The sequence below is a fragment of the Ptychodera flava genome, chromosome 16, assembly GCF_041260155.1.
Source record: "Ptychodera flava strain L36383 chromosome 16, AS_Pfla_20210202, whole genome shotgun sequence".
In the NCBI taxonomy this organism is placed as follows: Eukaryota; Metazoa; Hemichordata; class Enteropneusta; family Ptychoderidae; genus Ptychodera; species Ptychodera flava.
Genome location: NC_091943.1, coordinates 32377447 through 32402160, shown reverse-complemented (window position 1 = coordinate 32402160; position 24714 = coordinate 32377447). Strand labels below are relative to the sequence as shown.

General features: G+C 37.1%; 1 protein-coding gene across 1 annotated transcript; it reads left to right on the top strand.

The window, feature by feature from the left end:
- Positions 1-1871: 1871 nt before the first annotated feature.
- LOC139114620 (caspase-3-like) lies at positions 1872-11501 on the top strand. Its single transcript, XM_070676440.1, has 6 exons — positions 1872-2150; positions 3518-3631; positions 5356-5466; positions 5985-6184; positions 7534-7807; positions 10028-11501. Exons 1-6 carry the CDS (start codon positions 1991-1993, stop codon positions 10234-10236), a joined length of 1068 nt encoding a protein of 355 aa, XP_070532541.1. The 5' UTR covers positions 1872-1990; the 3' UTR covers positions 10237-11501.
- Positions 11502-24714: the final 13213 nt, after the last annotated feature.

Here is a 24714-nt window from a genome sequence, read left to right as displayed (position 1 = left end):
GACAAATGAAGTCAATTTTTAATAATAATATTGCTCATTTTACACATAACAACTGCATTGTGAGGTTTAAGACTTGGTATTTCATCATGCTACAAGAAGTTTAACAAGGAACTCCAGCTTCAACAAGGAACAAAAATGCTGAAAAATATTCTCTGTCTGTCATGGTGGCCCACCCCTTACCTTCCCTGGAATTTTCATGGCCCACCCCAAGAACACTCTTTTTTTTCGTGCCCCCCCCCCCATTTTTCTCTTCGCCCCCTGCCGTAGTGTGCTCGGTCCGTACACGGCACATGTGTGAAAACTTTATAATATGATCATAATCTGAGCAGAAAATTCATTCAGTGTGACGTACCTCTGAAGTCTGATCAAATTCGGTACGGTGAATATTGGTATATAGCCTAATTACAGGAATTCATCAGAGCCTACTATAAATCTGTCAGGCTGATCGGCAGACCTAAAAATACGTCTGACCAACGTACATTTGGCATAACTGAGACAAGGTAATACCTATGTGCCTCAGAAGTCCGATCAAATTCAGCTTTGATAAACGGTCCAACTGAAGTAGTTTATTAAATATGAAAATGTTGCTCTTGTCATGTATCAAACTCATCAAACTTGAAGCCTATAAAGCTTATCTGGAGCTAAGTATGGTGACTGTACCTCAGACGTCAGATCAAATTCTGTGCATTCATTTCAGTTTGATGTGTACACTTTTTATAGAAATTCAGCAGTCTCGCAAATGAGCTAATAATCAGTATGACATGATCATTTTAAACTTTCGGCACAAGTAAATGCAGGTACATGTATGATTAATTTACCTTAGAAGTCTGATCGAATTCATCTCTAATATATAACCTAACTACAACAATTAATTATATACGCAAATGAGCTTGTGATCATGAAGCCACGTCCAACAAGTCTTCATATAATTTTTAAATCAACATCAAATTTCGTCTCTTAATTCTTAAAATCTTGAATAACTAACCTTCGTCCCGAGCTCAAACTTCGCTAGCCAAGTATGGCGTTGAATCCCTGCCAAAGCCAAGGCTGCTCACTCCGAAAGGGACCATGCTACGCCGCCCTAAACAAGCCATGCAAACCGGACAGTGCCTGAGCTCAGAGAAAATGACGGAGCTCGGAGGTATGCTTCTCAGAGCCGATGAACATGCTTGTACACTGTAGCAGCTTTCTGCCAAAGTTTAATGCATTTATTTTCGTTTTCAGTTTACTTAACTTTCAATTCTCTTTTACTTTCATTTGAATTTTGATCTTTTTGGTTTGATTCCTATAACAGTAAGAAATCCAATTTTTCTTTGTTGTTTCTATTTCTTTCTTTGCTTTAAATTTATTTTTATCCTATAAAATAATCAAACTTGTCTTTTTGAGTGTTTTCTTCTCCCTTTTTTCGTAATGTCTTTTGGTTTTTTTGTCTAACATTCAAAAAATCAAAGTTTTTTCATCTCAGAATTTTTGATCGTTTTCGCACTAATTTCTTTGTGGATGTGCATATTTTCGATTTCTATCAATCATATAATAAAACATTTTCATATGATTTTGTCAGTTTTTTAAAAATCAAACTTAAGTGTGTTTATAAATCAAAAGATTTATTTTGATGGTTTACCGAAACAAAAAACGAACAAACAAACAAAAAAAAAAATTAAACTTACACATTTAATCAACGGCGGTCCTAGGCCATCTTATATATATTTTTCTTCTCTTTTTTGGTTGAGGGCGCTGGACAATGTAGCGAAGCCAGTTAGGAATATTTGCGGACCCATATATCTTATCGTTACTTAAATGAAAAACAATTGATCTCAGCCGTCCGTTAGTGGAAGCGACCGGAAAAATACAATTGAAATATGCCTAACACGAACCTGCAAGTCACGCAAAACTGAAAAATGACTTGAATCGGGAGTTTACAGAAGATAGCCTCCGAAAATTCAAAATCCGTGCACGGCCTGAAGGTCTACGCGACGGAGAGCTTTCCAGGATGAAAGACTTTGTTGACGTGTTCAACGCGCTGGAAAGGATGAACATCATAGGACCTGGAAATTATGGAAAATTGAAGCAGATGCTCTGCGACATAGATCTTCACAAGCTCGTACATGACATCGAGATCGCAGAAAAAGCACAAGGCTGCAGTGAGTTCAGTGAGTTTTTTTGTTCCTTTGTGGTTTGATATAACCTTTGCCGCCATTTTGTTGACTCTTAAGGTATGCACTCTACCGCAGGTAACAAAGGCTTCGACCTACAGTTGTCGTTTGCATTATTTGGGGAACGAAAATCTATGCCGAAATAGGTATTCGTATTTAAATTAATTATCAAATAAAAAGGATCTGAATGACAGTGTCAGTTTGTTATTATTAATCACATGCTACTTAAATAATCGCCATGCCTTCACTGTCTGAAATGTAAACCATTTTCGATGTATTTGCGGGGAGTTTACAAATCACCTAAAATGACAATAATGCCGCGCATTAACACCGACAAAAATAATGCAAAAGCCTCTTTTTTATATTTATTTTCAATAAGCTTCCGTATTAGATTATGTCAATTTTTGTTACATAAACTGTACAATGAATGACACGAAGATTGTGATCCAGGTGTGTTCACGCGCACCGATACGATGGTGTAACTGTTTTCAGGAAGAAGAAGAAATAAGACAAAATATTGACGCCACAAAATGTAAATTTCAAAAAATAGTCCCCCAACTCCAATGAATGACCGTTATGGCGTCCTCACAGACGTGTGCTGACTATAAATAGTTGCAAGTGCGTTTTCTTATTGTACTCTAACTTCAGAGAGTGACTTCATCAACAACAAAGCTTTGTAGAATGCGTCTCGGGGACAGCTTTTCGGACTTTCAAAATTTTTATAATTCTTTTCTAATCTACCACTCGTGGGGGCTCATTTCAAAGCTCTTTGAGTAAGAAAATTTTAGTTTTTCGCAAGTCGAAAATTTTATTTTCCTCATCAGAGTTAACACAGGGATGGCAGCCATTTTGAATTTCAAATATCGGTAGATCTTGGGTAATTTATTTCTCTGGTACTAAACTTTAACCCCTGATTTTTATTCTTGATTCATTGAGGAAAGTTGTAGCATAAGTTTAAGTCTTTCGCTTTCGATACCAGTAATACCTTCAGACCAGAGTTGCCAGTTGGCTACGCGCAAATGCCTGTACTTTCTTGGGATATATCACTATAAACACGCATATATCTATGTGATGATTTAATCTTACCATAGTACAGTAACGTATGTCTTTTCTAAAACTGTTAAAATTCCCATATCGTTATGGAAACGTGTGGTTTGTGTTGACTGATGAAACATTCAACATTGTTAACAATTGGACATGGCAATGAAGGTATTATGGATCCGACAGATGTATGTTCAGTCTTGCTTTTGCTCAATGTACTAAAAATTCATCGTACATTGATTGGTGTAATTTGATCCTGGGATCGAAAGAGATGCCTTTATACTTGCGACTTTGATAAGTTCGCTTTAACAATTTTTTTGCAGATGTGAATGTCCTGCATGGTCGTGGCTCTAGGTCATCGGGGTCACTGTCGGATACGGGGTTAGGGTCACTCGACGCTGCCGGCATTCAGAGTGCTGTCTTTGCCGAAGACCAAGGTAGCACTGATTGTTATTTATTTATTCGACTGTGCAGTTATTCTAGAAAATTATATTTACATGTAGACAGAATTAACTTAGGTGCTGCACTTACTAAAATACCCGTCAAAATATATCTATGACCTCTGCATTACATCACTGTACAGTCAAATCAGACCGGCAGATCCATAGCCGACACCACTGAGATAGATTAACACCTAAATACTCACGTATGAAGGATGTACTGTATCAGTCATACCAGTGTTACCACCATTGCGATCATCTTCGAACGCATGCAAAGCTGGGGATCTTTTAATGGAGATGTCAACGTTGATTTATGCCAAGATCTTACATATTCTGCTGGTGTCGCATCGAGAAATATAGACTTTGTTACCGCAGACTACCTTGTGTTTACAATCATCAAGAATTCGCTGTTCCAGGGACAGTGGATAGATGTAACTTTTGATGATATTTTTTGATGATATTTCCCACTATTTTTGTTATATATATGGCAACCACAGTTTGATTGTGCCTCAATGAAAGCCATTGTTGATGCAACCACGAAAAAGACAGCATTTGGAGACCCCAATAGGTACACTTGAGTTAGGGCAGCAGAGCATGTCTACACGTATTTCTAAAGCGTGCATGAAAAAGGGTATAGGAGACGTGAAGCAGGACATTATACTCTTCGCTGAACACTGCTAAATGGCTCGGTCACTGGTTCTATCTTCAGTGTATTGTATTGATTTCCCTTGAATACAGTTGTGTTGCCACAAGCGTGGCAAAGCGAAAGTTTCCCGAATAATACTGACACAACAAACGCCGATTAATACTATAGTATTACACGAGAAAATGAAACGAAACTGTAGCAACCACAACAGGAAATCAATAAGAGCAATTTCCAGAAGCGAAGGTCAGTAAAGGGTAGCCAGTAAGTTGGGGTCACGGAGCGAAAGGGTCGTTAGATCAATGGTAAATAGGGTAATAGATGTAAACAGGGCTCGACCTGGAAACGGGTACGAAGCTGATTGTAGAGTCAGAAGCACATGTTTCACATGACGGCGCTGATATTGTAATGAATCCCTTCTTCCACGGTTACCGGTTTTCAGTTTCACTTCTCATCGCAACCTTGTCTTTTCAATGATTTTAAATCCCATTAGCTACGACTTTTATTGTTTCAATGTTATTTTTCTTTTCGTAAAATCGGTTTTTTGTTCTGCTCTACACTTGCCATATGTCTATGGGCTTATAAATATCAAATCTTGAAGGAATAAACTTCATTAGACTCTCGCGTTGATCGCGAAATTACAGCGATAACTGTAAATGTGGCAGACTATAGCGGCCGTGGACGCGAAACCCATGCACAATATAACTAACGCGTACATGTGATCAAGGAAAGCCAAATAACTAAGTAAATAGATAGTTTTTCTCCCCAAATTATTATTTTGAAATAACCATAGCGTTCAACTTGTCAGCTTAGGACCGAGCCTGCATGTGCGTTACGTCCAATGCTTGTGGACAACTGAATCGATGCCTTGTGTATTCTAGCATTATCGTTTGTACTTCTACTTAGTTGAGGGAGAAAAATATAGAGTACATATTTTTTAGAACAAAAATGATACAAAAATGTCTTCAGGGTTATAGTTATACAGTAACAGTCTGTTTAATGCAACCCTGTGATGCGAACATTGATCGTTCTTGTTGTGTATTGACATTTCATTTTGTCTTCATTTCATCCCGTGCAGATGACGCTATATCGTGGAACGAAATGTCGTTGACCAAGCGTAGACGTAAGCAGTACGCACGTGGACGTGGACTTGTCGTTATTATAACAAATTTTACAGAAGGAAGACAGGGTAGGCTATTTATTTTTTTAGTTTTGAACACTATAGAACGGAAGAGTTGTTTTTAATGGCATAGCTTGTGCTTTAGCTTATGCAAAGGAACAAACACAATTCAATAAAAATATAAGTTTATATTCGAGTGTAGATTGCATTTATTTGCAATGATAAACTCTAAAATATATTTTTGCAATCATTTCATCAATACAATATGATTATATCCTAGGCTATGAGGTCTTTCACTTTCGAGGCGCATACTACCATAATGTATACTTACGTATAAATTAATAAGCACGATAAAGAACGAACGAACGTACACATACAAACAAAGAAACAAACAAACAAATAAATAAATGAATGACTAAATAAACAAATAAATAAATAAATAAATTTGTGTCAATTTTGCTGAAAGTTTTTACTTCGCAGTCATGTAAATGGCAGAGTATTTCGAACGCTATTTGTATTACTGATTTATGCAATCGAAACCACTTGAAGTTGATATGATGTAATGCACAACTTTGTTCTCTTTCTAGGATCTCATTTTGACGAAGTTGCCCTAAAGGAGACATTTGAAAATTTAAATTACAAAGTGCTGAAGCCAAGTCGCAATCTGGATGAAGAAGCCTTTCTTAAACATTTAGATTTCATACCAGAGAAAATTCGAAGAGATTCTGAGGAGGAAGGCGTTGAATACTGCAGTTTGTTTATCTGCATAAGTAGTCATGGCCGCAAGGTGAGTCAAACTTAACATTTTCCACCGATTTCTGTACCACATTTTCAGTTTAGCAATTAGAAAATAAAAAATTTCGTTTTGATGTTCCATCACGTCACCATAGGCGATTCACTGATTTAGTAACAGGACGGAATTAAACGATTAACGCTGAATAGCCAGCCATGCAGCTACTGACTTTGTACACAGAGTACCATGGACAGAGTGGCAACACTTGCATGCCTTTTGTTCCATGGTCGTCTCGGTAGACTATTGGCTTTTCATATTAAAATGAGCTTCAAAGGTGTTAAACGTTTTGGAGGTTTTGTTTGTGGTTGATAATTACACGAGATTATGCGAAACATACGACGAGATGGCATCGTACTGCCAGTCGCGTAGCAACCATAGTTACTTTGTGAGCTCTCAGGCCAGAAACACTGCTTCACGCCAATCAAAACATAACACGCCAGCAGTTTCATAAACATGTCCTTTCTTGACGCACGTGTAAAAGACAGTATGACTGACCGTAACCATTGAGTAAACCAGACAGTATAAAAGACTTTCAAATTTGGTTCAAACACACTCATTATATATTCATAAAAATATGAGAGGAATTTTTAAAACGGTAAAACCCACTTTCCTGAAGCTCAAAGCACTTCCGTTTTCGCCAGCACATCAATTCCGATCAGCACCACACGACAACAACAACACAAACTTTGTCGAACATACTTTCGCTTAACAATTGGTGAAAATCCGAAAATTACCGAAGGGTGCATGGTCGGCACTCTTCGGAAAAGAGAGCCAAGAGCTTCGTGAGGCGAGGCAAACATGGATTGCTTACGTAACCGCTTCACGCCTTAAACAATAGCGGTTGCCACTCTGTCTATGGTACTCTGTGCTTTGTAGTATCATCATCGGATGCTATATCGGTTGCCGAGAGAAAAGAACTTTAAATTGCTGTGCTACCTAATTTATTTTCCATTCAGGCAAAAAACACGAAATTAAATGCCCCCCGTATGCCTGGCATGCCATTCAAGTTTAAAAGCGCATCCGTGTTTTTTTTTACCATATTGCAACAAAGGATGGTAGAAGAACTCTCGCTTTTTGTGTTTATGATTTCAACCACACGCAGGATTCGTCAAAGTTATTGAACTTTATCATTACGTAATCCTAAACCAGCAGTGACACACAGTTGCGGCTCATCACAAGCTGTACTGACAGACAACTATAGTAAGAGGCAACTGACGCCTCAACGCAGCGTCTCGATGATAAAGCTGTACAGTATTCCTGAATTCCTGGTTCTCGCATTTGTTTACGTTGACATTTACTGTTTACATAGTATCGACATATTTATTACTAACTTGAATTCGCAGGAAGCAGTTATGACAAATGACAAACAGCTTATCGAGTTCAACACCATCATCAACAAGTTCAACGGCGAAAATTTGAGGCGCATGGCTGGGAAACCGAAAGTGTTTTTGTTCCAGTGTTGTCGCGGTACAGAGCATGGGCGAGGTGTGGACGTGTCCGATGCTACGCCTGAAGAAGCGGCAGCGGTTCCCGTTGTGGATCATGGCGATCCGCAGATAAGCATCAGGACAATACCAGCCAATGCAGATATGTTGGTAGCCTATGCTACAAGCGTAGGTGAGTAAGAATACACGTACACACAACACTGATTTCAGTGACGGGTCAGGTGATAAGGAACTCACTCTTGAGAAGATTTTCACCATTCTTTGTTATATAAAACAAGAAAACATTCTCTTGTTATTCTCTCTAGCGCATGTTGAAATATACAAAGTATAATTGCTTACACGGTGCAATGTGCAATTTTATTATTTATTTTTCATTTCTTTTATTGGAGTTATCAAAAACGTTTTAATACATGCCTTATTACATCTGAGAAAAAAAAATTGTCTTACATTACAGAGGCCAATAAAATGTTGAACATTCATCATACATTATCATTATCATGTGTCATTCCTGTTGTGCGTGGGTCTCGGTGGATATTAGAACTGTAAAGTCCCCACTTCCTATTATGTGCAGACATTTTCTCTTTTCTAAAGGCAATGTGAAACTCAGTTTTGTGTACTGAGTTAAGTCTTTTGTATGCTATAAAGCAGGGTAGTTCCTTTTTACTACGACAGATATAAATGTACCATTTACCAATAAGAAGTAGGAAATTCACAATAAACAGAAAGTTTTGGATCACCTAGTATGATTTGCCATATTCTTGGTATTTTTCTCAATTTTAATTTTTGTCCCCATAACATAAAAATGACTCCAAAAATTATTGTACATGTTGACAGTCATGAAAAATATGGAGTAAAGTTTCCTCGTTGTTTTTGCAGAAAGAACATCGAGCATTCTCAACCGTGGGCAGATTCATTTTACTGAGTCTACCATTTGTATATAGGATATTGTGTAATATTTTTAGCTGAAACTCTCTCAATTTAGAGTCTACAGTTATTTTGAATGGAAGTTGATAAATTTCGTTCTAGTTGTCAATATTGATTTTAAATTCATATTCAAAGTACAGTTCTGATTTTGGTTGTACAAAATTAATGTCATTAATCATCTGAAATCAAAAACAATTAATTCCAAACCCAGAATAAAAAGAGCCGGGGAAATACAGTCTCCCTAGCTGTCTGACACGTCTGCCCAATGAGAAATACCCTGTGGATGTACTTTATTCATTATGCAACTAGAGATATTCTTGTAAAGCGATTTTATCCATTGTATGAAACTCTCCAAAAAAATTGAAAGAACTCAATGAATTTATCAAAAATTTCCATTCAAGACTATTAAATGCTTTCTCAAAATCTATAGTAAGTAGAAGACCAGGTAGTCTCTTTTCAACTGTATATTTCATAATACTTTCAATCAGTCTTATCACATCCCCTATACACCTTTTTTTAACAAATGGAGACTGTGCCTCATGTATTATCTTCGTTAACACTTTATGTAGCCTATTAGCCAAACATTTTGTGGCAATTTTATAGTCTGCATTAAGTAGTGAAACTGGTCTCCAATTTTTGATGTATCTACGGTCTTTTCCTTTTTTCTCCAACAGGATGATCACTCCTTGTCTTTGTGATATTGAGAATTCACCTTTTTGATAACCATGATTTAAAGCATGCACTAAGTGATTGCCGAGTAAAGGCCAAAAGTGTCTATAGAAGTCAGCTGTGAGACCGCCATTGCCTGGCGTTTTATTGTTGGGCATTTCTGTCAAAGCTTCCATGCTTCATCTAAAGTAATCAAACCTTCACAGAGATCAGACTCTTCCTGAGAAAGTCTTGGAATACGCAATTTTATAATTGACAAATATATTTCTGTGGTTAACCTCCAGTTGTTGACACTTATCGGATATTATACATATACATGCTGTTTTGACAAGTTTGACCAACATTATTTTGACATAGCTTTCGGAGTACAAGAATCTTATTTTACAAACAGAACAAGCATATCGGAAAATGTAGTAAAAGTTAAAGCTAATGCAGCTTTAAATACAGCTAAACGGATCGAAGGAGCTGTATGATGAGTAAGAAATAACCCAGCATCTTAAGCCATCACAACTGTTAATTTGTGTTGCATGGCTGTTCAAAAACAATCTACCGTTCATGGCGACAACAATGCTTGTGTTTTATTTGTGCAACGATTGAAGTCTTTCAAGGAACAGAGATTACATGGTGAAGGAACTGATTCGATGGGCAGATGGTTAGAATATTGGACAGTCAGAAAGAAGTACGAACAAATAAAAGCTTCACAACTCGTGCAGAGATACATGACGAGTTCTCACCCATACTTAAGTTGTTATTTTTGCCAACATATCCATACACTTCAAGTAATATTATTTCGTTTCAGGGACGAGAGCATATCGGAATGAAGATCAAGGAACATGGTTTTTGCATCATCTATGTGAAGTCATCAAACGCGATTACCGAAGAGATCACCTACTTGATATTTTGACGTCTGTAAATGGTTTGATCGCTGAAAGGACACACAGCGATAGTAACGCCTACAAGCAAATGTCAGAACAAGTCTCTACACTCACGAAAGACTTCTATCTGTGAATTGAAAATCAAAGTCTTTAACGTTATACAGTCACCTGTAATCTAAATATGCCCATATATGTTCAAAGGGGGCGTTCCTTGATATTCAAAATGCCCATGTGAGGGCGCTGTTTTTAAAAAGCGGCCACCCGCTTAAAATCTGTGATTGCTTAGATTTTCTCTTCCCATGGTAATTGTGGCAAAATTGGAACAGGTGACAGTATACTTTTAATTGAAGCCTATCATAGCTGGATTATACGTACTCCGCTTTGCGCATTTTACCGAATAAATGCTGATCCTAAAAGGATAAAAAGCTAGGTTGTATCATGGGTCAGCACATTGGAGTACATGCCACCATAAAGATCTGTCGAATATATTATCAATGTTTGGTTTTTGAAGGGGCTGAAAATTACAACCTTTTGTGTGTATATACTATGATACTGCTACACTAAATGTCTGTCTTATTTCTTGTGACCATGAAAAAGATAACAAATGTTTGTAATATCGATCTGTGCAAATGCAAACAATAAGAGGTTTTTTACATGCAAGTTCTTTTGATCACATAATGGAAAACAACTACCATTCCTGGGAATGAGACTTTCCTCATTATGAACAACAGTGTGAATGAAATCTGTGAGATACGTGTTCCATTACAGGCAACTTGCAGTACAAAAAATATTCTGAAATGTATGGAAACGTGATACTACAATATCTTATTGATCTGCTTCCAAATGTTAATCAAGGAACCATCTGGCAGATTTCAAGCTCAAATAGAAATTGGCACTGCTCATTTGCATGTTAAAGGGACTATTAATGAAGATTTTGCATTTTCAAATCAGACAAAAGATAATTTCATATTTTATGAGCTGTCCCTATTTGGCGTCTAAAACTTGCAGGAAACTTTCTACACAATGTGATAATACCATGACATCATGGAAGAAACAGAAACAGAAAGTTAGCATTTTCCTTTCAGCTATTTACAAATATGTGTACATAACGTTGTTTTGAAATCAAGCTTTACGTAATGAATATTGCTCGTGATGTTGATCATAACAATTTTAATGAAGTGGCAATTGAATTCAAGGGGATAATATCAGAGAGAAAAGTATATTACAACATAAACTGAAACATCCATCCGGTATATTTTCAGGTCATATTTGGTTTGTTTATGTCCATGTAATCGCCCATGCTTTAAAGAATTTAACGATTTCTTTTACATCAGTGTGTTTCTTTGCTGTAACACAACAATAAACGTAAATTGAGTCTGATAGGCACATTTAATCAAAGTGTGTCTGTATTCGAGTCTTTACTCCCAGGGACGCATCCTCAGGAATAAACGGGATGGATTCACTTAAATGCACAACTAGCAGGAGATCACGGTTTACATTATCGAAAGAGTAAGACTCTTTCCCTTCTCGACTCTCATCTGCCCTTCACCCCTCTCCTCTCCACTCTATCAATACGTTTTCAAAATTTACTGTTTTCATTTCTTTTAACTGAAAAGCACCCATCCAATATGGCATCATCATCACGCGTCCTAGTCATCGCAAATACAAAATGTTTCCCCACTAATTTTTCAATTCATAGTTTAAAAAAGTGACGGCTGAAATCATATCTGTCCTTTTGACCACGTGTCACTCCTCAAGGGCTTCACAATCGCAAATATTCTCAGAAACACAGCTCATTTTCCCTTTTTTTGTATGTGTAAGAACTATTTAAAGGGACAAAGTCGCTCATTTTTGACATTGTTTCGGTAATTTTAGTTTCTTTTGAAAGACTATTAATGTTGTTCTGCACACTGAAATATGCTTAATCGCCAGTTGTTACAATTCAACTTACACCCTCTACATGGCCATAACAGGCGAATACCACTATATACTATTTTGGTACATACCAAAAGTTAAATGATGGGAGTAATCATGTATTATGTCCTTGTACAGGGTGTGAGTTGAGCTTTGTTAACCTGAGATTGAACCCATTTCAGTGAGCAGGAAAACATAAATAATTTTTCAAAAGAAACTAAATTACCAAAATAATGTAAAAAATGAGCGACTTTGTCCCTTGACACAGTACAAGACATCAGTTAGAAACCATTAATTGAGCTAAGATATAATAATAATAATAATAATAATAATAATAATAATAATAATAATATGGTTTATTGCTCTAGAAGGCCACCGGCCCAAATCGCATACATCACAAAATATACAGAAAATAAGTTACAGTAAACAGACACAGAGATAAATAAATCATTGAAAAAACAAAAGAAGAAAAGGAAATACAATACTTCAAAAATACTCTTTTCTCAAATTAAAAGCTTTGTACACAAATATAGCAAGGTTTGAAATTACAACTTTGTTATCAGATGACATAAGAGAATAAAATTTTTCAATTGAAGGTTGTCTATATGACCAGACTGGTAAATAGGATTCTCTTAAATTCTGATAAAGGGGACAGACAGATATAAAGTGAAATTCATTTTCAATTTCTGTCGAATCGCAAATCTTACAGGTGCGTTCCTCAGGAGAAATACCACGAACCCTACCCTCTTCAATTTCTAAACCAAGACCCGAACTCCGCAAACAAGCAATTGATCTTCTAAATTTCATATGCATATCAATAAATAAGTAATCTTCTGGTAGAAAGTTTAACTTAAATTTCTATAAAGACGAAGTTTATCTTTGGTACAGACTTCTGACCACCAGTTTTGCTTGAAAATATCACTTGCTCTGATTACGAAAAGTTTTAGGAAGTTATTGAAGTCCCCCGGCCCTGAAATAACCAAACTTCCCCAAACCATGGTTAAACAAAATATTTTTGACATGCGTTGCCCAGGATTCTTTCCCATTGTCATCTAGCCGCACCGTAAGGTTATAACTGTGCTTTGCTATTTTGTTTTGTGGCATTTCTAAAAGTTTTAACCAGTATGAGATCACTTTTTTCTGAGTGACTAAGAAAATAGGACACCTGCCACAATCACCTAGCACACAGGCGTCCGGGGTTGATGATTTAACTCCAAGAAATCTCTTACAATACTTCAATTGAACACATTCGAGAACATGGTATTGTGTGTAACCCCAAATTTCTGACCCATATGTGATAATTGGCAGAACCATAGCGTCGAAAAGTTTAAAGTACTCTTTAAATGGCAAGCTGCCAGTGTGCTTGATCATTCTAAAAATGTTGCCCATCGCTTTCCTAGCTTGATCTGCTAATATTGATGTAGCTTTACTCCAGGTATTCCTACTGGAAAGCATTAAACCAAGATATTTGTAATAACTAACCGTTTTCATACATTCCCCATTAAAAAACCACCTTTCAGATTTTTTCAAAACTCCGCCACGTCTAAATACAATAATTTGTGATTTGCTCATATTTACTGACAGTTTCCATTTGCTAGTAAAAGACTCCAGTACTGTAAGTAGTCTTTGTAAACCAACTGGAGTATCACTGAAAATAGATACATCATCTGCATACAAAAGGGAAAACAAATCGTGCAATTCTTGAGTAATCTGTATACCACAATGTCCCGAATTTTCCAACATATTGTTCAGTTCGTTTATAAAAAGAGAAAAAGGAAAGGGCTTAGCATACAACCCTGCCGGACTCCGACAGAGCACTGAAAATAATCAGTGATGCCTTGTCCAGCCCTTACACATGATTTCAGCTCACTATACATTGAATTTAAAATACATAGCATCTTACCCCTTACTCCCTCAAAGCAAAGTCTGTACAGTAATAAATTGTGGTCTACGGAATCAAAAGCTTTGCTAAAATCTATGAAAGCGCAGTAAAAACGACCTTTTGAATTACAGAGGTACTTTTGAATCATAATATGCAGACTGAAAATATTATCAACTGTACTGAAACCACTTCTGAATCCCGCCTGACAATCGGAAATACAACCAATTGTGTCTGCCCATTTTACCAAGCGTGTATTTAAAATAGAAGTGAAGGTCTTTCCAAGAGAATTTAGCAGAGTTATACCTCTATAATTGTTAGGGTCTATCTGACTGCCTTTCTTATGCAGTGGAACAATGATCCCTTTACACCAATCTTTGGGATAAACCCCTGAATCAAAAATTACATTGAAAATGAAAATGCAAAAGAGGTATCAGAGTGTCCTTAGCTGAACTATAAAACTCATTTGGGATGCCATCTGGCCCTGGTGATTTACCTGATTTGAGTTTGTACAGTGCTTCTTGGATCTCAGTGACGGTAATGTCACCGTTACGAATTACATCTAGATCAGTATTTTGTACACTGTCACCAAAGTCAAAACTGTCTAGAAAATGTTCTACCGTAGCGTCAAAATTACTTTTCTGTCTTACAGGATTGTGAACAGAATTAAAATGCTGAAGCCATTCAGTTGGCGATATCTCACAAGTACGTGACCTAACACCTGAAAAGCGCTTTACTTGCTGCCAGATACTACTGGTGCTGCTTTCGGCACTAAGAGTGTCACGCACATGTTTATTAAAATTTGCTTTGCTGACCCGACATACCGACCTGAAAATTCTCTTTAGATCTTTGTATACATTCAAACTCTCTATTGTGTTTAAGTTTCTAAACTGGCGAAGTGCTTTGTACATGTTATATTTTGCAGTTTGACATTCTTTATTGAACCATGCTTCTTGTCGCGATTTCCTATTTATATTGTTCCCAATTATCCGTTTGCTTTCTTGTTTATAATCTTCAGCAGCCAAAATCATAAAGTCTACTCATACATTCCTCTACATCTCGTCTGTTAGATTCTAAAACTTGTCTAGTCCTGTTTTGTCCCTCTTGTGAATGAATATTTGTTTCGAAAGAGCCTACCTTGTCTTTGTCCCATTTAAAACGTGTATAATTACTGCATGAAGCCAAATCTGTCGTCTCATTTCTAGACAATAGATTGATGGGCAGAGTTAAACATAAAGGGAAATGGTCTGAAATACTGTTATCATCAACCCAAAAATCACTGATTTCCTTAAATAAATCAGTAGAAGCTATAATGTAATCTACAACACTATTACCATTATTTGCAATGCAAGTAAATTCGCCTGTAACATCAGAACAAGATCTTCCATTTAGAAAATGGATAGAATGATCACGACAAAGCTCTAATAACCTTCTACCAAATCTGTTCACTACAGGATCTTTTGAAGAACGGGTCTTATCAAAGTATCTTCTTCATAGCTATCTGTTGCTAACGGATGTAATCAGTAGAATCATTGATGATATAATCGTAATCCTGTGCAGTTCTAGCATTGAAATCTCCCATAAGTAACCAATGACAATCTGGGTGTTTGACTTTAAGCTCAACAATTTGATTATCCAACAACTCAATACCATTCGTTTCAGAAGTATAGCGGGATGACCCTTCAGGGGGAACATAAATGCACCCTAGGATAACATTTTTGGACAAACCAAGTGTAGCAGCGTCTAATATGAAGAAGATGGCATCTGGTAAAGTTGTTGACAAACGAATGACCCCTTTAGAAAATACATTATTTATGAAAACACTAACTCCTCCCCCAACCCGACCTTTATTGGCTTTCCTTTCCCTAAAGATATGATATTCGGTAAATCCAGTAATATTTCGTCAAATACTAAATCTTTGTGAAACCAAGTTTCTTGTACACAAATGACATCAAAATTTGTAACAAAATCAAGAAAAGACTTGTCTAGTAATTTATTATACAATCCATGAACGTTCCAAGACAGGAAACGCAATTTCTTTGTCTTCCCAAGTTCGTCCGTACTATTTCGGCCTTGGCCACCCCCTAGCTTACATGTTCTTGTCTTTCTACGCAACCTGATTTTTCATTGAATATGTACACCTGTCTGTTACCTTCGTCGTAGCTGATTAATTTATTATAATTTACAAAAGCTCGAATACCTCTACTTATCAGCTCCTTTCTCTTGCCAAACAGCTTCCTCCGTATGTAATTGGTGTGCTCTGAGAAATGTCCGTCGACGTAAATATTTGTTCCGCGCAAGGCTTGGCTCTTTGACAGTATCTTCTCTTTATCTTTATACCTGAACACAGGGCCACGATCGATCTATTACCTCTTGACCCCGCCACTCTATGAACTCTTTCAAACTCTATGTTGTCTTGAATGTTCATTTTATCTGCTATCAAAGTCTTGATTTTCATTTCTGTCATCTCCCAAGTTTCCCTTTCCTCTTCCGTCACACCTCTAAACACAACATTGTTTCGTTTTGATCTGTCTTCAAGCTCTGAATTCAGCACACGTAGTCGCCTTGTCTCTGACGTTAACCTTGTGATTTCTTCTTCCACCTCGTCCAGTCCTTTCAACCTTTCTCTATTTTCTTCTGCCATGCTTCTAACTTCACCAATCGCTTCTTCCATTTTATTTAATTGACTTTCCATCCTATCTATTTTCTTGTTCAGTGTCTTTGTGTCTTTCTGTAAGTCCTTTATATATACTGTTCTGTATTTCCCGCAACGCTGACATCACTGGTTCATCTACATTTGAGGCGGGAGGACGAAGTTCTCCCGTATACGAGTCAGTGTTGACTGTCGGGTATCAGGCCCGGGATTTAGTTCTACATCCCCAGAGAGCTGGATCAGTCGGCTTACATACGGAGTTTTCGTTGCTGGAAGACACATGGCTGAAGTACTTGGATGAAATTGAATGTTCAGTAGATTGGGACTTGTGTCGCATGTTGACCCAGTGAAGTACCAATGCGAACTGAAATTTCCACAATTGTATAGGCCTAATATGTGCATGCTAAGATATTCTAGAAAAGTGAGTCAATCGAATAAGACTAGAACCATTTGATTTCTGGGGGGGGATATGGAGGATTTTGAGAAAAAGAAATTTGTCACCAGAGAGAGAGAGAAGAAAAAAAATTGATCCTGTCATGGCCTGAGAAAAAAAAATTGTCATAACAGACAGAAGAGAAAAAAAAATTGTCACAATGCACCAGAAATAAGCAAAATTTGGAAACCTTATTCTCATGTATTCTTTGCCGGCGCGCCGCCATAGGCGGCACAAATGTTTTACCACAAGCAATTCTTATGTTTCTTTTCCCAGCACTTATGATATAAGCATGCACTACATAGGTCTACTTTACACCTCAGTACACTCAATGTTTTCCTTCCATTTTCTGACCAAGAAATCATTTTCAGGATTTCTGTTGCAATATCTCAATGGCATAGGCACTATCTAAGGGGACTATTTGACTTCTGTAATTGTGAAAATTTAAAACACAAGACAGGAGTCAATAAACTAGTGTTAAAACCAATATATTATTTTCTCAATATAAATTTGTTAGAAAGATGTACCTTGACAATGAAAAATTGAGGAAAAACAAAATATAATGAAATACAATGTGTGAGCCTTGTTTTTCTGACCACAACACCGGATCGCAAACATACCATATTCAGGCTTTTCATTAGAAGCTGGCAGCTGGAGAAATGACACGAGAAGGTCACAGATTTTCCGTTCCTGTATATTCATTTGTCTTCAGTCTCTGGCAAACAGAACTGTTTTTTCACAAATTGTATTGTCATTGTTTGGTTGTTGAATATTGTGACTCAAAAAATGATCATGCAAAAAATGTAAAAAATGTCAGTGTTCAATGTCATTTTCAAACAGTTTTACCGAGTGCAAAATAAACTGAAACTCCTCTCAGATTGCACCATTAAACACATCAATTTCTCAAAATTTCCAATACGAGAGGGGAACCCCCTCTCATGCTCTCCCCCTTGGGGTATTCTAACAGTTTCACTTAGTAAACAAATTAAAAAACCTCTCAGATTGCACCAGACTGCACCATTGCACACATCAATATCTTAAAAATTTCCATGCAAGATAGGGGAAAGCCCCTGTGACACTTTCCCCCTAAGCCTCTCTCATGTTCTCCCCCTGTACTTTCAAATTCTGCCCGGTCAGATATCCTAGTGAAAACCCTGTCATAATATCCATCCAAATTAAACAATATACTATATGATTAGATACTGCGTGATCTTTTATATCTTTATTTTATTGTGACTTTGAATTTCATTTTGATGTGTTCACCTTTTTTGAACCATCATGAGATAGCTGATGATAGTCTAGCAGGGTACATCAGGATTTGAAAGGTCTTTACTGTTGCTGTATTTTGTAAATTTTACAATTACATGTATTGGTATTTAACTTTTCTAAGTGGGGAATGGTCAAAATTTCAGAGTTAGAGAGGGAGGTTACTCAAATTCATCATGGTTGGTGAAGGGGGGAGGGTCACTCGAAATTTCGGAGTTTCAGGCCGTCAATAATGACGGCTCCCTTATATACAACGCATTACAAACTTGATGACCAAAAAAAAAAATTGCACTGCTACTCCATTTGGAAAAAAAAATTGATGCAAGGTCTGACTGTAGAAAAAAAAATTGCTGTCACTCTGACAGGAAAAAAAAAATTTGCTCCCATACCCTCTTCCTCCATACCCCCCCCAGAAATCAAATGGTTCTCCCATAAGACTAGTACCATTCATAAAATGCATTCATGTTCAGTATAACCAAGGCTAATAGCAGGGACACTGCTCATGTATAAATACCATCCCGTGAGTTTGCATGTAACCCTGTTTCTCCATGATGTGTTACATCATGTTGACGTCAGGCACGAGGAATGTCCTGGATACGGAGAAATGTTACATCATAGTATGATCTAAAAGAGTAGATAGTCACGAGACAGGAATGCAGCTGATCCGGTTTACTGTCGTTATATAAGACTTCCACTGCAGAGGTCCCCAGGGGATAGTTCTTTGACCCAAATTCTAAAGTTGATCTCTTTCTAAATAAATTATTTCATTGTATGTAAATTGATTTAGAAGAATATCCAACCACATGTGAAATATAATCGTCAAATGTATAAAGGCAGACATTCTGAACAATAAATTCCCATGACATTGAGATGCATTTTACACTCAATCAACAAAGCCTTTATACAATTGACAATTATTGTAACAAAAGCACGGTCACCGGTGTGATATAACACATTTTGGATGCGTTTCTTGACGGTTACTAAAATGTGAAGTCTGGTCTTACATACAGCAGTTCCAAAATGCCTTTCATTTTTAGGTAAAATGAGTCTCCGAGACAAATACTCAGACTCTCAGCTTTAAACAACTCTTTTATGATCTACCACTTCTGGCGGCTATTTTTAAAGCTATTTGAGTCGGAAAAATTTTCACTATCTTAGTTTTTTAAGAATCGAAAATTTTAGTTTTGCCTATTGGGTTATGTTATATTAACACAGGGATGGCGGCCATCTTGTTCCACACTTTGCACAATGAACCCTGATTTATATCCTTGATTGAAAGTTTTATTTAGGAAATGTGAACAAATGTCATGTCTTTCTCTTTCGAGGCGCGTACAACCTGAACATGAATATTCCTATTTGCTAGAAAATAAACCTATTACCCATATATGTCGTGAAATTTGATTCCCATATGTTGCATGACGGCAAGCGATCATGGACTTGAAGTATTAAACTTCTGAGCCAAGAACTCGTTGATTTTAGAGAATGACTGGTCGAAACATTATAATAATGACTTCATAAAATCATGATTCAAGACAGTGTGTACTAATTGTAGTACAACAGAATGAACATCATCCAATAAAAGTGAAAACAGTCGGGACATGTTTCTAAAACCTGTTTGCTGTTTTTGATGTCCATGCTATCGCTCGCCATATTCGCAAAATGCGAATAACTGGGTGTGTGGCGAAACGTTTTGGATAGCCAGTAGCGACACTTGCGAACTGTGACGAGCTCAAAGAGTATTAATAGTTAATATAAGGTGAAAATAACAAAATTTAAAGATTACCCTACCTGTGGCTTGAAACATTCGAATCAATTTTCAGACAACAAACCATATAGCAATGGGAAACATCTCCATGTATCGAAAAGATTTAAACCCCCCAAAAAATGACAAGTCCCACATGACCCGCCAAGATTTGTCATTATTTGACAATAGTTTACACGAGACATTACAATGCTTATCCAATGTCGATGAATGAAATGTCTAACCAAACATTGATAGTAAAAATAAGTTTTCATTTTAAACTTTCACTAATGCAGTAATAGGAGAAAGGACAGGCACTGAAAACTGCATCTTACTGCAAGGTCATGTGTAGGTCGTTTTATCTCATATAGAGTAATCATTCCACATGCTAATTTGACCAATTATTCAAAAGTAGGGGAACCTGTCTGAGTAAGTTTATCACACCAGAACACCATGGCCGATAGATAAACATTCCAGCGTGAAAACTGCTCGGATTGATCACCTGCAGAGTACTGTAATCGAGCTCATTCGCTACTGTTATTTCAATGCGTAGTGGTGAACGAATCGCTTCGATTTTGCTGAATAAGTCATTCAAATGCAATATATCCCTATACTTTCTCAGCCTTCAACAAACGTCCTTAATACATATGTTTACTTCCATTGGACAACTGTATTCGACTCTAAATGTACCTAATCATATCGTCGTTCTCCAAAAAAGAGCATACTTTCGGCATGCAATTAAAGGTATACAGTCACCTATAATCTAAATTAGCTGCAATAATTGTAGCCCTTGGTTGGTGGGGATTGGGCTTCTGTCGTGCGGCTCGCGCCTTGCCCCAACCAGGGCTACAATTTCTCCCAATACCTGCTCGTGTAAAAGCTGCAGTGCGGATCTACACTGCATGGTCCGGCACACACGGGGCCGCATTATCAGAGAATCTCCCCTTACCGTGTGCAAATTTCACCATAATCCTGCTCCCAGATAATGTTAGAGCCCTTGTAACTCCTATCGATGGTCAACTTTACTCCTTGCGGCTGAAAAATGACAGTTTAATGACTCAGGCGCGAAGTCAATTCGAACCTGACCGCCGTCGTTGAACTCTGTACCCAGCCGACTTGTACCATTACATTTTAGGGTGGCCGACAGGTGTGAGGGACTAATGAAAACGGTGGCATTAGCAGTAGCGCGCTAGTGGCAGTAGTTGTTATTTTAACGTTATTTTTCGAAGGATTGTAAAAAGGTCATAGGACCGTTTGCTCCTTTTCAATTACTGCAAGAATACAACTATCGCTGAAAGCAAAGAGAGACCAGTGACCATTGAAGAACTTGCCATCTTTATTTCTGAAGAAGTGAAAGAGATATTCACGCCATGCAAAGTCTGTCGTCTGGTCTTTGTCATTTTATACAGATGCTCTGACAACAAGAGGACACCGCAATATAATTATAAGATATCCAATCGATATTTACGGCTACTATACTATACGATATAGATCTCTAAGGCTATAAAATCTTCGATATATATCGGATATTTACCCGCCTAATTAACAAACTCTAGTATCATCTAGTAGCGAAGTTCGAGCCAGTAGACTAGCGCTTGGCCAGAGCTGTAAAGTGGTGAAATGTCTGACATATATTCGCAACCTCTTTTAATCTTGAAGCTTATAGTGGTACAATTTCCGACTGTTTCAAATGTGCTGAAATAGTTCCGATTCATAAGGGAGGCTCTAAGAGTGATGTCAACAACTATAGGCCTATCTCCCTCCTACCAGTTCTTCTACCTAAAATACTAGAAAAACATGTTTATATTAGTTTTTACAGTTTTATGCATTTAATCTTTTTGTCACAACTCACAATCATCAGACAACGTTAACATCACTCTTGTCACATTGCTTTAGTCAAGTTAACTGACCAGGGTCTATACTTTTACAGAATATGGATGAAGATTTACGTGAAGATTTTTTCATCGTTGATCATAACATTTTGCTGAGCGAACTTTCTGTGTACAGGTTTTCTGATTTGTCACTGAAGTGGTTTCGATCATATCTTACAGGAAGAAGTCAATGTTAGTTTTAGGTGTACACGCTCATGTTTTGTCGATTGTGTGGTGTATCTCAGGAGTCCATTTTTGGTCCACTTCTGTTTTTGATCATGTTATGTATGTCATTTTCCCTCCACACTCATCATGACATGACTTTAATTAGTCTGGAACATTCTCAACTTTGTGTAAAAATGGGAAGCTTAGATACTACCACTACTGTGACTACTACTACTACTACTACTACTACTACTACTACTACTACTACTACTACTACTACTACTACTACTACTGATAATAATAATAATAATAATAAAGGGACAAGTCTTCGTTGCGGTGCTTCAAATCTTATTAGATTTATTCAAAAACTGTTGAGCTCAATATCAAAGCAGGTATGTAAAACATGCTGATTACAAGGAATTTGTTACAGAGAGAAAGATGTATCCATGAAAAAGCACAGACGTGAAAATGATGTAAAGAAATCCTCATACAACCCGGCCTACTACGTCATAAAGATGTATGTTGACAGACAAGAAAATGCCGAAATTTTAAACTGATAAACACTGCATTATTGAAGTAGTCATGAACAAACGGATGGAGGAATTCCATCTGATTAAAATCAAAGGTAGAGTACGGCGACGTCTTCTTATGCGTACGCGGTATTCTCTCGCTGTCACTACGCGACAGCGAGAGAATACCGCGTACGCATAAGGGGAGAACCATTTGATTTCTGGGGGGGGGTATGGAGGAAAAGGGTATGGAAGCAAATTTTTTTTTCCTGTCAGAGTGACAGCAATTTTTTTTTTCTACTGTCAGACCTGCATCAATTTTTTTTTTCAAATGGAGTAGCAGTGCAAATTTTTTTTTTTATTGGTCATCAAGTTTGTAATGCGTTGTAAAGGGAGCCGTCATTATTTACGGCCTGAAACTCCGAAATTTCGAGTGACCCCCCCCCCCCACCAACATGATGAATTTGAGTAACCTCCCTCTCTAACTCTGAAATTTTGACTGATCCCCCACTTAGAAAAGTTTAATACCAATACATGTAATTGTAAAATTTACAAAATACAGCAACAGTAAAGACCTTTCAAATCCTGATGTACCCTGCTAGACTATCATCAGTTATCTCATGATGGTTCAAAAAAGGTGAACACATCAAAATGAAATTCAAAGTCACAATAAAATAAAGATATAAAGATCAGATCACGCCGTATCTAATTATATAGTATATTGTTTAATTTGGATGGATATTATGACAGGGTTTTCACTAGGATATCTGACCGGGCAGAATTTGAAAGTACAGGGGGAGAACATGAGAGAGGCTTAGGGGGAAAGTGTCACAGGGGCTTTCCCCTATCTTGGATGGAAATTTTTAAGATATTGATGTGTGCAATGGTGCAGTCTGGTGCAATCTGAGAGGTGTTTTTTATTTTTTTAACTAAGTGAAACTGTCAGAATACCCCAAGGGGGAGAGCACACAGAGAGGGGGGGTTCCCCTCTCGTATTGGGAATTTTGAGAAATTGATGTGTTTAATGGTGCAATCTGAGAGGAGTTTCAGTTTATTTTGCACTCGGTAAAACTGTTTGAAATGACATTGAACACTGATATTTTTTACATTTTTTGCATGATCAGTTTTTGAGTCACAATATTCAACAACCAAACAATGACAATACAATGTGTGAAAAACAGTTCTGTTTGCCAGAGACTGAAGACAAATGAATATACAGGAACGGAAAATCTGTGACCTTCTTGTGTTATTTCTCCAGCTGCCAGCTTCTAATGAAAAGCCTGAATATGGTATGTTTGCGATCCGGTGTTTGTGGTCAGAAAACAAGGCTCACACATTGTATTTCATTATATTTGTTGTTCCTCAATTTTTCATTGTCAAGCTACATCTTTTTAACAAATTTATATTGAGAAAATAATATATTGGTTTAACACTAGTTTATTGACTCCTGTCTTGTGTTTTAAATTTTCACAATTTACAGAAGTCAAATAGTCCCCTTTAGATAGTGCCTATGCCATTGAGATATTGCAACAGAATCCTGAAATATGATTTCTTGGGTCAGAAAAGGGAAGGAAAACATTGAGTGTACTGAGGTGTAAAGTAGACCTATGTAGTGCATGCTTTTATCATAAGTGCTGGGGAAAGAAACATAAGAATTGCTTGTGGTAAAACATTTGCGCCGCCTATGGCGGCGCGCCGGCAAAGAATACATGAGAATAAGGTTTCCAAATTTTGCTTATTTCTGGTGCATTGTGACAATTTTTTTTTCTCTTCTGTCTGTTATGACAATTTTTTTTTTCTCAGGCCATGACAGGATCAATTTTTTTTCCTTCTCTCTCACCTGGTGACAAATTTTTTTTTCTCAAAATCCTCCATATCCCCCCCAGAAATCAAATGGTTCTCCCCTAAGAAGACGTCGCTGTACTCTACATCTGATTTTAATCAGATTGGAGGAAGTCGTTCCTATATTGACCCTATTTCCATACTGAATTCATCATGCACACTGTAAAGTTCACTATGGTTCGAAGCGAGACTACATAAACGTCCTGTGAGAAAATTAACCTGGAATGTAATCCGCGTTTGTGTAATGAGTTTATTAAGATAAAAAATGTTACGACCGTACAAAAACAGTAAAATACCTACGTGTAGTATACAAATTGCAAAGTATTTGGCAAAGTATA

What these genes read in the sequence shown, in the direction of transcription:
- LOC139114620 (XM_070676440.1), top strand. Translation starts at nt 1,991, where the DNA reads ATGAAAGACTTTGTTGACGTGTTCAACGCGCTGGAAAGGATGAACATC. An exon ending in TGTCTTTGCCGAAGACCAAG is followed by an intron (nt 3,632 to 5,355) that starts GTAGCACTGATT and finishes CATCCCGTGCAG; the next exon opens with ATGACGCTATATCGTGGAAC. An exon ending in AGCCTATGCTACAAGCGTAG is followed by an intron (nt 7,808 to 10,027) that starts GTGAGTAAGAAT and finishes ATTTCGTTTCAG; the next exon opens with GGACGAGAGCATATCGGAAT.